A 15763-nucleotide genomic window follows, 5' to 3' on the forward strand; every position below is an offset into this window, starting at 1 on the left:
TTTAAGATTTAATCATCATATATATACTCTTATTAGAATACTACAGGAGACAGAAACAGATATAAGTATAGATACTTATTAAGAGATGAGGTATTAAAACCTCACTATTTTATTTAACTATATTAGAGATCTTACTTGCTCCACTATATGTTAGAGAAGATTACATCATTTTGATGTGTACAAGATTAATAATTATACCGTCTATTGGAAGAGTCAAAGCCACCAAAGATGATGGATCCATTACCATTGCCTTTGGTGTAACCAGAGTTGTTTATAAGACCTTTCATGTTTTGTGTTCCTGTGTTGTTAAACGAGGCAAGGAACTGGTCCTGTGACGTGTCATGTCGCTGAGGAGCAACAGCATTGGAATTGGGCGAGTGTCGGGGTTGTGGCTCCACCAGTTCGTCATCAGTGTCGGTTTCAGTGTCATGGCCATCTAATAGACGAAGCAACTGCAGAAGAGATGATCTAGAACTTGCCATTGTTAGTTGTTGTGAAACAATACGAAAGCTAGTTTATGTGGCTAATGTAAATTAGTTGGTTTGAGAGAGTTTGGTACACTTTTATATACAGGCAAGGAATATTGAGGTTGTAGCTTGCACAATAAGCTATAATGTTTGCCTTATTTTTCTTCTATTGAAAACTAGGATTTGAAATATATTCTAATTCTGTAGAAAGTAGATCTAGTGTTGTATATTGATTTCCAACTGAAATTCAATAAAAAAAAATCTGTTATCCATATGGACCAAAGATAGACATTACTACCAAAGAAGGTTCTTTAAACGGTGAATAACTAGCTAGATAGACATTTAGTGTATTTATATTTTGCACACCAGAATTAAGAGTTATTTTTTTATAAAAAGTGATGGCTCAATGATGAAAAGGTTGGGTGGATATTGGCAGTTCCGCCATATCTGTTTGGATTATTTGCGATGTTTTGCTTATTGGAAAAGTTGTCATCCTAATGATAATATTCGGAAAGATAAGAATAATAGTTTAGCAAAACAATCTCGTAAGGACAACTTAAATGATAAAAGGTTCTAAGATATATTGAATTTTTCATTTCTCGAGATTTAGCTTGTTTGAGTTTCACTGTTAGACTTTTTATAAACAAACAAACAAATAGCAAAACTTATATTGGTCAGAAAATTAAATGATTGACAAATATGTTTAACCCTCTGGTTTTAAGGGGAAAGGGGCACCGTTAATCCAAGTAGGGAGAGTGTGGATATCGATCGTGTCTCCACCGGATCATCATCGTTGCCATTTAGAGGAAGCAACTGCAGAACAGAACCTGCCATTGTTGGTTAGGAAAACAATGTGATGCTGGCTTTTATGGCTTAACTAAATTATTTGGTTTGGGCAAGTTTAACACTCATTTATACGTATTTGAGGTAGTAGCTTGCACAATAAGCTAATGTTGATTTTTTTTACTTTCTTTCTAGTGTGGTATATGTATGATTCCCAACTCAGATTTAATAAGTTAAAACACAAATTCAAATGCACAAAGGAGTCACACTTTATGGAACTCAATGGATAAAATTATGTAGTTTTAATTGGAAGATCACTTTTTTATCCATTTGGAAAAATTGATACAAAACACTGTAGAATAAATCCATGCAGCAGACTAGTTTTATCTATGTTTATTTTTACAAACCAAAAGGGCTATGACAGTACCTACAAAGTTACCATGTTATCCTGTTACAGTACAACAAAATGTATTCCCCTCAATCCTTAATCAACTGCCTGCAACCATTCCTGACATATATATATAATTCCTACATAATAATCCTAACAAACTCATCCTTAGAATTAAGATGGTTCCATCACAATTTCAGTAAAAATGCTAAGGGTTCACCTTTGTACCCTTCTTTTGAGGTCCATATTAGAAGCACACTGATTCTAATATTTATATTTGCTTAAATATATAGATCTCTTTTAGATTAATTGTATGTTTGGTTAGTTAATTCTCGCGTTTTGAGGCACTCTTGCCATGGAAATACAAAAGCTGGAAATTGTGGCTTCAAGTTGGACGTACGTTTTTTCCATCCCATCATAGAAATAAACATAGCCTTAAACACTTTTTAAATAACTCAGAGTTCAATCTTCTGGTTAAATAAACTTTTAAAAAAGTTTTGACCTCAACAAATTTGAACCCAGTTTAAATTTGTCCAACTTTAGTATTAGTTCTCAAGTAATTATACACCAGTGTAAATAACAATCTCAGTATGTTCCAAATATAAATTTTGTTTAATTATTTCGTAACTTTATTGTATTGGTAGAATATATTTGAACAATTAATTAGAAGACCCTTAATGGAGTTTTTTTTCTTATATGAAACTTTAATTGAAATTCGAGAATTCAGCCCATATTTTATTTTATCTACATATTATTATGGTTATGATCCGAGTAACACACACATTATAAAATGCTAAAGCAACAAAGCAGAATTTATTTACTTAGTAATAATTATATTGAGTTGCCTCAACCAGATATACATTATTGCTTCATGCATGTTATCAAAAGGATTCATTCATGCTTGCCTAGCAGATGATGTCAAGGTGCCAAAGTTGATGACTCCATTAGCATTACCCTTAACATAACCAGTTTGATTAGTAAGACCTTTGATATTTTGCTTTCCAGCATTTGAATAGGTGAATTCTTCAGATGACTGCGCAGGCGCATGAGCAGGAGCAGGAGCAGGAGCAGGAGGGGGAACGTTGCCGTTGGGACAACATTGTGCTTGTGTTTGCCGGCGGCGAGCATCGCCTGTGCCCACAGCAAGGTTGCAGATTCCAGATGCAATACCTGCCATTGATTGAATGCTTAATTGACTTGAGAAAATGGAAAACTTGTTATATGCAGGTTTTTTAGATAGCTTTGCTATGTCTGAGGAATTGATCTTCCTTTAATAGACTTTGTGTGGAGAGAAGAATATTTAATTAATAAATGTGAATGCAAATGAAGATAGTATTGTGAGAGGAATATGGTTCCACACAATGGTAGTGCTTCACTTTAATTACTGCTCCTATATGCTTGTTAGATGCATATGGACAAATAAAACAAAGCAAGAAGAATTTATATCATTCACATATCTAAAGCTGTGCTGATAAGGGAATCAATGCCAAGGGCATATATATGAAGTAATATTCCTTTGCTTAATTGGTTAGCATAGATTCATATCATTAGTCCTTACTCTCAAAGTTCATAACAGAAAAGTCATTACTCAAAAATGTGGATCATGTATGACCAACCTTAATATTTAAGTTACTTGAGAGGAGTTCAACTTGCTGAAGGTCCTTATTTATGCAGGGTATTTTTTGTCTTTACAAGGTACTTGATGACATATAATATGAGCAGAAGAAACTTTTTCTAAGAATTAAATTTAAACGGTTTGTATTTTTAGAGTTATAAAACATTTGAAATGTATTTATTGTCCCTTTTAGAAAAAGTGGAGAAACTTTGAAAAACTGTTTTTTAGAATTATTTTATGGGAAATGTTAACAAGTGTTTTCGGGGTACTCTTTAAGCACTTTATATAGTAAATTTTAAATGAAAAGTTGTGTATTGAATGCGTTGGAAATTGTAATAGTTGACTTTTTAAAAGAATAATTACTAAATTTGGAATGCTTACAAAGTGCCCCGGACACTCGTTAACAAAACCTTTATTTTATTTATAGAATAATTTTTTAAAGAAAAAAGAAAAGATTATCACACAAGTCATTTCAATTTCTTAAAGACTATTCTGCAATTGTAACTTATGTTAAGGGATTTTTCTGTTAAAGCAGTAGCTCTTCAAATCAGAGAAAAGGAAGAGGGATGATTCATAAAATTGCACTATTCTTTATTTCATTAAGATCACTATTCATAAATTTTGCAACAGTAGTAATTAATTGAGTTGGTTAGTTACAGCTAACTCCAACACTAACTAATACATTTAAATTACTTTTTAACACTTCCCTTCAATTCAAATGTAGTCTCAATGTGTTTGCTCTTTCCATGAGACACATCAAGATCAAGTAAGGTTCAATAACCCTGAGAAATGAAAAATGAGGATCTTTGAAATTATCTGTTATGTCTTTTTAGTATTGTTGATTGATTGTTATGGATCTATACAACCTTTATTAATTTTTCTTTGGTTGAATAGGTGATTAGGTCACTAATTTAACTTGATATTTGTTTCCAAACTGTAGTTGAGATTTTGTTGAGGCTTGCCCTGGCTAGACTAGAATTCTCTGCACCGGTTACGGTTACCATCCAAATTGGGTCGTGACAAAGTTGATTGTTTATAAGCTTGGGTCAAGAATTTTGGAGGGAAGGAGGGAATAACTTATTTTATTTTTAAAATTAAGAAAATCATAAAATACTTTTGAAAAAGCTTTGTAGAATAGGCTACCAATATCATATACAGATTCGGTTAATTAATTAGAAGCCATCATATCATATCATATCATATATTAATAAAACTTCTGAAGATATATATTAATTGGAACCGTGCAACAAAGCACTTATTCTAATTATAATTATTATATGTGACAATATAATTATTTACATACGTAAATCACCAAAGTTGATAGCTCCATTAGCATTGCCTTCAGTGAAGCCAGTTTGATTACTTAGACCTTTTATATTTTGTTTGCCAGTGTTGTTATATTTTGCTTTGTTGGAGCGATTTCTTCCAGGCAAGGGTGTTGAAGGAGAACCATTTTGAGTTTCACTTTCACCATCATCCATGCTATTTAGCACACCAACAAGACCCTTGAGAGCATCCAGTTTTTGTTGAAGATCAGCCATGGAATGTGACTCTGCTAATAATTTATGTATTTGATCTGACTAGAATTGATTAATTTGTGAGCATACCAGAACTCTTCTTTTATAGATGGAGATCAGGAATATAATAGTGCTTGCTTGTACATAGATAATAAGAAAGAACCATTTGCCAGTGGAATTAAATAAAGTTATTCTTGATTTGTTGGTATATTTGATATTTATTATTCCCCCAAAGATAATTTGCAAAATGAAAGCATCTTTCATCTTGATATAATAGAATCGTTTTATCTTTCTTATGGATCTGGATTCTATGTAGTCACTATTGAATTAAATGCACTTGTAATCCTAATACTTTTACTAATTCACGATTTTGGTTCCTATATTTCTAAATTTACTATTTTGGTTTCCCAAATTTTAAAATGTCTAATTTTTTTTTTCCCTTAACATATACATTTAATGCTAATTTTTGATAATATGGAAAAATGAGAATACTAAATTTTGATTGATATGACAAATGAGATGTTGATGTGGCAACTCTCTTGATGACATGACAAAGTTTAGATAGATTATCATTTAACAAATAATTTCTATTTCATCAAAATATATATATCTATGTCACAAAAGTAACTAAAAAAATCCGAGTTCAAATAACCTAAATGCATACGCGGGGAAAATATTTGACATTTTAAAAAGAGAAATATTAACAAGTGTCTTTGTGACACTTTTTAAGGACCGTAAGTAGTAAGAATTTATGAAAATACATATAATCAATACATTGAAAATTAAAATATTTGACTTTTTTAAAGAATAATTACTTATTTTAAAATGCTTAAAGAGTTACGTGGAAACACTCGTTAACAGGACCCTTTAAAAAATTGAAAGACCAAAATCGTTGATTTAAAAATTAAATGATTAAAACTGAACATAAGTTAAAATCGCAGACCAAAACTACATATAATTATTTTCCCATAAAAAAAGAAACTACATATAGTTTAAGCCAGAAAATGTCTAGGTATAAAGCTGAAAAATCTTCTTTTTTTTTTTTTGATAAAATGACCGTTTAAATTCTATGTTCATGTATCTAGAATTTGAACTTGCTGATTGTTGCAAGGCTCAACAGAGTGGTGATGCATTTTGTGAATAGAAAATGACTAAAAGTTAAAACACACATTTTTTTATTTTTACGAATCATACTCACATATCTTAAATATCATGATATGAAAAAAATAGCAAAAAATCAATGTTATATTTGTGGCTGCTGGGATTCGAGCCCAGGTCTCCACGGCCACAACGTGGAATTCTTACCACTAAACTACAGCCACATTGATGCTTGTTTTCCGCATGACTTGCTTTTACTATTTTCAGATAAAAAGATACTAGTACACAAAAAATGCGTAGATAAAAAACTTGTGGCTGCTGGGATTCGAGCCCAGGTCTCCACGGCCACAACGTGGAATTCTCACCACTAAACTACAGCCACTTTGTTGTTATGTCTTGTCAATTTCAAATATTTATTACAATATTGATATTATTAAACTACAATTTTTTTTTTTTTGAACAAACATATTAAACTACAAATTTGACAGCTACTGATCACACAAAAAAGAAAAACGGTTACAGTCCAAAAATAACCAAATACTCTTGGTTGAAATAAATTTTCAATTGACTATGTTGCACTCATTGAAAACAAAGCTAAACTGAATTTACGTCTCTGCGTAGATTGAATCTACAAATTTACATGTATGGACCATTTTGGTATTATGGATTAATTTTAATTAAAATTGGATGTAACATGTAACTAAAAAATTTCTACAAAAATTCAATATCTTATCAGCAATATGGTGAATTAACTAACACTTCGGTAAATGAATTTCTTGTGCTTGAAACTTTATCTTTATGCTTATTTGTCAAAGCAAAGTTGCTTGTACCTTATTTTCTTTTGGTCTTAAATATCCTACCTGCAGAACAGCTTTGATAAAACGAAGATTAAATAAAATTCTTACCTCGATAGAACTTCTCATTTCGTATCTTCTTTCTTCTCGACTTTAATTAGTGACCACCAGTAAAGTAAAATAACAGTTTCATGTTGGCCTAGTAGAACAATGCCATGCCAATAAGACAACAAACAATTCTCCTTAAAAATGTGTTCCATAAATTGTTTCCTCTGCATCTTATAGTAGAAGCCATTATGAGATATTGAATATCTGATAAATTACTATTTAAGGGTATGTTTGTGTTCTGAAATCATATATTTTGAGAATTTGACAAAAAGGTCTACTAATGAAATGAGGTGGAAGAAAGCAACACTAACAACTTATTGAAAATTCTACGACATTTTTTCCTTCTTAATAAAACATGGTACATTCCTTTAACCTGCTGCTTAATTACTTCCCACTCAATTAATCTAGACATTCCATACACTTAACAAGATAAACAAGGTTTCATTATTTTACACAGTACACAAACATCAAAGATTTCTTTTAAACAAAATCAGACATTTCCACGGCTCATATTCCAGAAATGAACTTCATGTTCAATAATACTGAGTAACATAACTTCAGCCTTTTTGAGTTCATCATCAGAAGCCTTCTGCAAGCGCTGATTGAGTATCTTTTGCAGAGATTGGCAATACTGACCAAATCCCTCATTTCCCCATCTTTCACAAGTCTCCTTCAATTCTGGTGGGGTTTTTGAGCCTTCTTCAATGCAATGTGCAAAACTCTCTTGATACACCACTTCAATTGCCCAAAATGCAGTAAGAGTCACGGTATAATCAACGTCTGGGCTCATCAAACTTTCCAGCAACCTGTCACTTACAATAAAATTAACAGCCCTTGCAAATATAGCTAGAAATGGTCCTCTAACACCTAGAACATTTGATTATAGTCTCATAAAACATTTGTATAATAGAAAATAAAATAAATTCAAACTATTTTTCATAAGCTATCTAGAAAAACTTATGGAAATAAGCTAAATAATTTATAAAAGTACCTGCAATAGTTTATGTTAGCTTTTTGAGGAACAACATCTGAGAATGAAATACCCCATTTGTTGGCCTCTCTTTTAAACCATAATATTTCATCCTTGAGAGAAGCCATACCTCCCAATATAACTTCAACATCATCACTGTCATCTGATTCCTTACAAGCCTTAATCAGAACACTCGCAACAAATGGAACAAACGCTCTAACGAACAAGTAATCCTGAGCCTGCAAAATTATGGATAAAATTGTAATAATAATTGAAATTGAAAAAATGATAATAAAAAAAAATTACTTACGAGCCATGTTTTGAAGGAATGAGATTGAACGGTGCCATCACGGATGCTAAGAATAAAAGGGTGTCTGGTTGCTGCGTCGTAGATAGGACGGTGTTTCCTCAACCATGTTTCTGTCAAGCCGATTTTCTTCTCCTCAGCTTTTGCTTTTGCTATTACCTGCATCTTATCGGTGATCGGTGATCGGTGTGTGAGTTGAGTTTGTTCAGACTTATTATATATATAATCGTTCAACTTTGAGGTGGCCGCCAACAACAGTGTCTTCTAGTAAAGTGCTCACATTGCACGTGGCTTGCCTTTCCTCACACAGACCCATCACCCACCGCTAGTTATTTTTATTTTGTAATAAATAAAAGCTCATTTTGGTTTTTAATAAAGGAGATTTGTAATTTTATTTTTTTTAAATTAAGAGAATACCCCTCGGTGTATTTGTTTATTTGAAAATTGGAATTATATACATTAAACTTTGCGAATTGGGATTATATTATTTTATTTTATTTTGTGGTGAAATTGGGATTATATTTGGAGACAAATAATTCATATCAACCATAATTAAAATTGCAATTTCATGTTCTTCTGAGTTTAATATATATAGTAGATGTCAGTATTCGAACCGTAAACACTCGATTTATTCACCATTAAAAAGGTAAATTTATAACTATCAGATTATTTGACCAAAAAATAACAAATTTATAGTTTGTGTGTGATTAGCTCGATTGATAGAAATATTTTATAATATATATATGAATTAGGGTTTAAACTTCAAACATCCCAATTAAACACTTTAAGGGTAAATTTTTCACAAGACTCTTTGAAGAAAGAAAAAACGTACATGTATATTAACCTAATTGCAAATTTAAAAGGTAGTAAAAAATATGGGCACTCATTCTGTTGCGACTAAAAATCATCTCTTTTCTTAAATACATGAACATTTTTTTTTTTGTCTTAGATGAGGTGGTAATCCACTGAAATTAAACTCACACACATCTGTAATGTCCCGGATTATACCCCAGATCACGACGTTCAGCTTTGCAACTTTGACATTGACCAGTTGAGCTAGGACTTCTAGACATACATGAACATCTTTATTACTGTAATAGTTTTGATACATAAATATATAATAGTATCATCAATTCTACAAGTTCAGGTATGCTCCATTTGCTCCATTTACGATATTGGGTGAATGGCAGTGACAAAAAAAGATTCAATTGTTCAAATTTTAAATAAACAAAACATGTTTTTTTTTTTAATAAAAAATAAAAATTAAAACTTAATTGTTGTTCCTCTTTCTCTTCTCTCGTATCCTGATATTCATCTCATCCACGTCTTTTTCATCTTTCACAATCGTATCCCCTCACCGCCATGCCTTCCGCCGTCGTCGTCGATCAAACACAACATCCCCCCTCTTCCTCTCACCGCCCTTCTCCCATCCTCATCATTGCTGCTTTTTTCTTCCACACCATTTGATTCATTCTTACCCGTTTTTACCCTTGCCAATTTCAAAATATTCATGACAGCAGGAACATACAAAGGAAAATACAGAAAATTGAAGTTGAGATTCAGAGTCTTTGTATTCCAAAAATTCTTTGTCGTCGTTAGATTGAGATGAACGGTGATGGTGCAGTCGACGAATGTTGGCGGTGATGAGAGGCGAGAGGAAGAGTTTGCAATGAAGCTGAGAAGAGAGCAATGTTAAAGGTACCTGATAGAAAGAGGAACCGCAATTGAGTTTTAATTTTTTTTTTATTAAAACAAAACATGTTTTCTTTATTTAAAATATGAACCATTGAATCTTTTTTTATCACATGTCATTCATCCAATACCCTAAATGGAGTAAATGAAGCATGTGGTAAATGGAGCATACCTGAACTCCGCAACTACATGTGCAATATTTTTTGAGTTCAGGTATGCTCTATTTACCTTTGCTCCATTATCTACATTTATGGATGTGTGACATGTGGCAAAATAATATCCAATGGTTAAAATTAAAAAGGTAAATATAAGTTATAAAACAAAATCCTTAGATTAGCACCGTTCACTTTCGTCTTCAATTAACATCTCGTCCAACCCCCTTCCCCCACACAACCTGTAACCATCCAATTTTCGCCGCTTGTCGTCGCCAATTACTCCATCGCCGCCTATCACATTTCTTGCTCTCATCACCGCTCATTGCTATCCAATCACTGGTTTCATGAGCGGATCTTTTCGTACCATATCTGTCATCACTAATCCGTCCATCGCTCACATCAGTAATCAGCCCATCACAACCCGTCACTTATAGAACAGTGAAGTTTTGGAGTTAATGAGAAACAAATCGGGCTGAGTTTGGGAAATAAATTGGTCTGAGTTCTGGTGTTAATGGAGCAAAGGTAAATTGAGCATACCCAAACTCGTTTTTTTTAGGAAACAATCTTGAAGAGTTACTAATTAAAATATAGGAGGACATGATTTCTACGTATTTAAATAAAGGAAAACAATGACATTTGTTAAGAAGTTTAAAGTAAAAACTTTTATCTTAAAAATTATGCATTTAACACATTGAAACAACAAAAATTATTATTTTTTATATAAAATTTATCAATTATTTCCAATTTTAAATTATTAACACTTAACAATCCTCATTGTCAGCTATTAAGTGAATCTAAGACGAAGGTTCAACAAGAAATGACTATTCCATGGTTGACTTTGATTTTCCAAGCATTTTTTATAAATAATTACCCTAGAAACATTAATCAAAAAAGAAAATAAAACCTGCAAAATGGACTAGTCTAGAAGATGAATGATCGTCACTTCTACGAGAAAGACAAGAGCATTAATAAGATCCACAATTGATTCAGCCAATAACTCTTAGAAGAATTCTCTATCTCAAACACAAGCATGAAATCTTGTAAATTATATTATAATAAAAAAAAACTAGTTGCAAACATGTGTGAGAAATTTGATTTAGAGGTATAAAAGTTAAATGTTAAACACCCTAGATTACTTAAACTGAACATAAAAAACTAGTTACAAATATGTTTTGAATTTGATCTAGAGATATAAAAGTTAAATGTTAAACTCACTAGATTACTCAAATTAACATATGAGTGCAGATTACTTGTTGGAGGAAACTTGATATTGTTTGCTTGTCGAATGAAATTTGATATCTCAAAAAAGTAAGAAACAAAATGTAGTTGTAAAATTCGATGTTGAAGACATTATACACTTTAGCAATGGACACATATATAATCGTGATATTAGTAACATATGACCTCATTTGACTCAAACAATTACTAAAAATGTTTGAATTTAAAGAGATAAAATCAATGAGATGACTAATCATATTGACTCAAACAACGTAAGTTTTGTTAATTCCAACTTGATGGACGTTTTTACAAAATCATGTGTGGTCCTTGGGTGAGTTATATATATATATATATATATATATATATATATATATATATATAACATGATTGGTGTCTTTGATTTTATATATGCTCAAACTTGAGAGAAAAATTCGACATATAAACAATATAGTATATTCTCTAAATATAGGAATGTCATATTCTCTTATATTCTAACACATTCTATTGTAATTGTAATTAACAACATGAAGTTTATGTAATAAAACTATCGTGGTGTAGTTGAAACACAATTTATGCATATGTCTCTCATTTTCATTCTTATTCAACACCAATAAATAAATGTAAGATCGAAGTAAATATATATAATTTAAAATAAAATATTAACAAGAACGCTCTTATGAAGTGCCATCATGACATACGTTGAAAAATCAATAAAGAAAATTAATTTTGGAGTAATTTGTTTTTGTGGGGTTAATGAAGTGAATAAATAAACACCTCAGCTTCATCCTAACCAATAAAAGAAAGACACATAAGCAATCACACATACCATGACGTGGCGATCCATCTTCTCCATTCTATATAATTTCCAATCCAAATTCAGATATTTTCTCACACACCACACCACACCGACCATGAATTCTTCTCTGTAACCACTTTTCTCCGATCTCCGTTTAATTTAACAGATTCCGTCAAATTCCGTGCACCAAATCTCATATTCAACCATGGCGGACAAGTACAACATGAAGAATCCAGCTGTCAAGCGGATTCTCCAAGAGGTCAAAGAGATGCAATCAAACCCTTCCGATGATTTCATGAGCCTTCCTCTCGAGGTTCCTTTCTCCCTTTTTACCCTTCACCAATTTTAGGGTTTTTCAATTTGATATCAAATTACGCAAATTTGATTAATATTGTATTTGATTGGTTTCAGGAAAATATATTTGAATGGCAATTTGCAATTAGGGGTCCTCGTGAAACTGAATTTGAAGGTGGAATTTATCATGGAAGGATTCAATTACCTGCTGAATATCCATTCAAACCTCCTTCGTTTATGTTGTTGACTGTAAGATACTAATTTCTAGATTTTCATGTTATTTTGTTCTTAAATTGTTTTAATTTATGTTTGAATTGTTAATGAAAGCTCAATTTTTTCTATGATTATGAATTTAATTGCTATGTTTTCAGCCTAATGGTCGTTTTGAGACGCAAACGAAGATTTGTTTGAGCATATCAAATCATCATCCTGAGCATTGGCAACCATCATGGAGTGGTGAGTATTTGTTTGGGAGTAGTACATTTGTTCGCTATGTTTGGTTGTTGGAATATTTGTTATATAACTTGTACATTGCTCGTTTTGGACATAGAAGAATCGCAGATTCATGTAAGATGGTGTTTGTTATATAGGTTACTTTTTAACTATGTTGTGTTTAAGTGGATTGGTTTTGCCATCCAAAAAGGATTAGGGGCACTGCTTGTTGGTCGCTTGCCTGCCATTCCTCCATGATTTTTTTTTTTCCTTTCCAAATTCAATTAAGGATTGAATAGTGCTGTACATTTGACTTTGTGTGACCTATTAAAGTGACCTATCTAGCATTCCATGAATCTTGTTTTTTTATGCAAGAGATGCTCTACAAGTAAAAGAAAAGTAATTTCCCTTTATATAATAGGATTGATATCGTATTTATAGTCGTGTCATTAGTCGACTTTTGTGTAGGAAATACTCGCACTTAAGTATAGTCATATGTCAAATGGGAATGGAATGCTTGTTTTCTTGCCATTTGAGGGGCGTTAGGACTTAGGATATGCAACTTAGATAACACTTATAGTATTAGAGCCTATGCATATGTTGTTTCTACAATGGAATAGAAAATGAGGATAAACTCTGCATAAGCTGAAATCAGTTTTATTCTTACGAAAATGAGTTCATAAGTTGTTTCATAAACTATTTTTTTAAGCTTTTTCATGTGCTTGAACAAGTTTCAGTTAACTCTTTTGAACCCCTCTTAATAGTATTTATCACAACCACTGAAGATTCATACTTTGTTTTGATGGAAGAAGATTATCTCTCACTACTTGGCTGATTTAAATTTCTTGACAGTAAGGACTGCTCTAGTTGCATTGATTGCATTCATGCCCACCAACCCAAACGGTGCCTTGGGCTCATTAGACTACAAGAAAGAAGATAGGCGTGCCTTGGCCATTAAATCCCGTGAAGCATCTCCAAAATTTGGGACTCCTGAACGTCAAAAACTGATTGATGAGGTAAATGCTGCTTAATGTTTTTCTCACAGTGCATGTTAGTCGATCCCTCATGTTGATTAAACCATGTTAAGTGTTACTCCCTCCGTCTCTAATTATAAGATCCTTTTGAGAATTTTTTTTGTCCCTTTTTATAAGACCCCTTTGTTATTTCCAACTACATTAATTATTTCTTTACATACATGCCCCTATTTATTATACATCTTTTTCTTCAATCAACAATAAATAACATGTTGAAAACATAAACTAACCTTCTTTCTTAAAGGATAAAATTGTAAAAACAATAGTGATTACAAACAACTTTATTACAAATAGGGTTTGTCTAACATGTGCAATATTGCACATGTTAAGGTAACTAAAAGTAGCAAGTTTTTATTGAAACCAACAATTATTTAACAAAAAGTTATATATTTAATACAAAATGTTCAAGTTCCAATGCAAAATTACTATTTTAAATTTCTTAACATGTGCAAATTTGCATATGATAGAAAAACCCTTACAAATATCCACTATCTTAATTCCCGTGATTTTGGCAAAAGGGTCTTATATATAGGGACGGAGGGAGTACTTTTTTTTTTTTTCTTTCCCTAAAGCATTTATTATAATAATCTTGTACTAATTGCACTCTGGCATCCCAGATACATGAGTATATGCTGAGCATGGCAGCCGTTGTTCCTCAACCCAGCCCTCTGCAGGCTTCTGAAGAACCCAAAAATGAGGAGGCTGAGACCCAAGTTACTCAAAATCCTGAGGCTCCACCTGCAGGAGAGGGGATTCCAGATCAAGCAGGTGACGGAATAGTTGAAGAGCAAGAAGTCAATGTCAATGCTAATCCTAACCCGGCAGGAGTTGAAGCTTCAAATGAGACTCCATCCGGCGTCTCAACCAATCAATTGCCCCGAAAGTCAGATACCAGGGTTCAAAATCTGAAGCCAGAGACAAGGGTTCAAAAACCTGATGACCGATTGTTTACTCTGGCAGCTATTGGACTTGCTATAGCTATCATGGTTCTTTTGCTGAAGAAATTCATTAAATCTACGGAACATGGAGCAGTTTTCATGAATGGATCTTAGGTGTTTTCATTGTTCATGTTAGCTCCAATATCAATATTCTTAGCCCCATGCTGTTGTTAGGGATGTCTTGGGCTTCTAAACTCAACCGATAGTTTACGACTCTGCTGTTGTACTTATGGCATGTAATTATATATTGACCGTGGTCAATGATAAATTGACGAATTATTCTCTATAGAAAAGTTTATAGATTGCCATGCAAATGTCAAATCTCTTGATGTCTTTTTACATCATATTGCATCCTAATTCCTAACCACTTAAGTATACTTGTTCTAATAATAATATTCACGCTACAATGCAAATATATGACTCAATTTCCAGAATGAAGTTTTTATTGTCATCATCGTCTTTCACATGACATCCTATAAAACCACTTGAATTATTTTTTTGTGGTGGCCGGGGTTTGAACCCTAGACCTTGTATATATGCATATCCTTACCAAGCTCGCAAGGACAAACCACTTTAACCTTTAAGCCAAGGTATAGAAAAGTTTAGTGTAATCATAAGAACAACTTTGTTAATACATGTGATTCATAATACGACTTTTTTCGACAACTTTTTTAATATATGTGAAATTCATTCGCAATACAACGTTTTTAAGGGTGGATTCCCCTTTCTTGCTTTGATGACTTGAATATCACGAGCCTTCAAAGTAATATATAAATTTTATTTTTCTATATGAATATATTGTGCATCACAGTAACACCAATCCATGCCAACCCATCCTCCAATCATGTATAAGGCCCCGTTTGGATTGGCTTATTTTGAGCTTCTGTGAGCTTATCTACTCCCATAAGCCTTTTTAAAGGTGTTTGGGTAAATAAATAAAAATAGCTTATGATAGTTTCATAAGCTGCTTATGCCATATTTTAATAAGCCTAATTTTTCAGCTTACCCTCCGACTTAACAAGGAGCTTATGAATTTATGTAACCTCCTTCGATTATCTCTGGATTCACTTTTTCAAAACATATATTTTTAATTATAATGTTAGTTATCTTTAACAGTGTATGAGTAACAAAATTGCTATATACCTATCTTACTAAAT

General features: G+C 32.3%; 4 protein-coding genes and 2 non-coding genes across 6 annotated transcripts; 1 reads left to right on the forward strand and 5 right to left on the reverse strand.

The window, feature by feature from the left end:
• LOC25494116 (uncharacterized) lies at positions 1–549 on the reverse strand. Its single transcript, XM_013602857.3, has one exon. It carries the CDS (start codon positions 480–482, stop codon positions 186–188), a length of 297 nt encoding a protein of 98 aa, XP_013458311.1. The 5' UTR covers positions 483–549; the 3' UTR covers positions 1–185.
• Positions 550–2360: 1811 nt separating this feature from the next.
• Positions 2361–2908, reverse strand: LOC11414698 (uncharacterized). Its single transcript, XM_024781076.2, has one exon. It carries the CDS (start codon positions 2813–2815, stop codon positions 2534–2536), a length of 282 nt encoding a protein of 93 aa, XP_024636844.1. The 5' UTR covers positions 2816–2908; the 3' UTR covers positions 2361–2533.
• Positions 2909–6020: 3112 nt separating this feature from the next.
• TRNAH-GUG (transfer RNA histidin (anticodon GUG)) lies at positions 6021–6092 on the reverse strand. Its single transcript has one exon. It is a non-coding gene; the product is annotated as a tRNA-His (tRNA).
• Positions 6093–6178: 86 nt separating this feature from the next.
• Positions 6179–6250, reverse strand: TRNAH-GUG (transfer RNA histidin (anticodon GUG)). Its single transcript has one exon. It is a non-coding gene; the product is annotated as a tRNA-His (tRNA).
• Positions 6251–7061: 811 nt separating this feature from the next.
• Positions 7062–8345, reverse strand: LOC11414699 (probable bifunctional TENA-E protein). The gene is made up of 3 exons (XM_003609713.4): positions 8051–8345; positions 7762–7979; positions 7062–7576 (listed from the first exon to the last, which is right to left on the reverse strand). Exons 1-3 carry the CDS (start codon positions 8210–8212, stop codon positions 7261–7263), a joined length of 696 nt encoding a protein of 231 aa, XP_003609761.1. The 5' UTR covers positions 8213–8345; the 3' UTR covers positions 7062–7260.
• Positions 8346–11990: 3645 nt separating this feature from the next.
• LOC11414701 (ubiquitin-conjugating enzyme E2 32) lies at positions 11991–14927 on the forward strand. The gene is made up of 5 exons (XM_003609715.4): positions 11991–12221; positions 12320–12451; positions 12574–12658; positions 13487–13650; positions 14286–14927. Exons 1-5 carry the CDS (start codon positions 12114–12116, stop codon positions 14718–14720), a joined length of 924 nt encoding a protein of 307 aa, XP_003609763.1. The 5' UTR covers positions 11991–12113; the 3' UTR covers positions 14721–14927.
• Positions 14928–15763: the final 836 nt, after the last annotated feature.

The sequence above is a fragment of the Medicago truncatula genome, chromosome 4, assembly GCF_003473485.1.
Source record: "Medicago truncatula cultivar Jemalong A17 chromosome 4, MtrunA17r5.0-ANR, whole genome shotgun sequence".
Taxonomy (NCBI): domain Eukaryota; kingdom Viridiplantae; phylum Streptophyta; class Magnoliopsida; order Fabales; family Fabaceae; genus Medicago; species Medicago truncatula.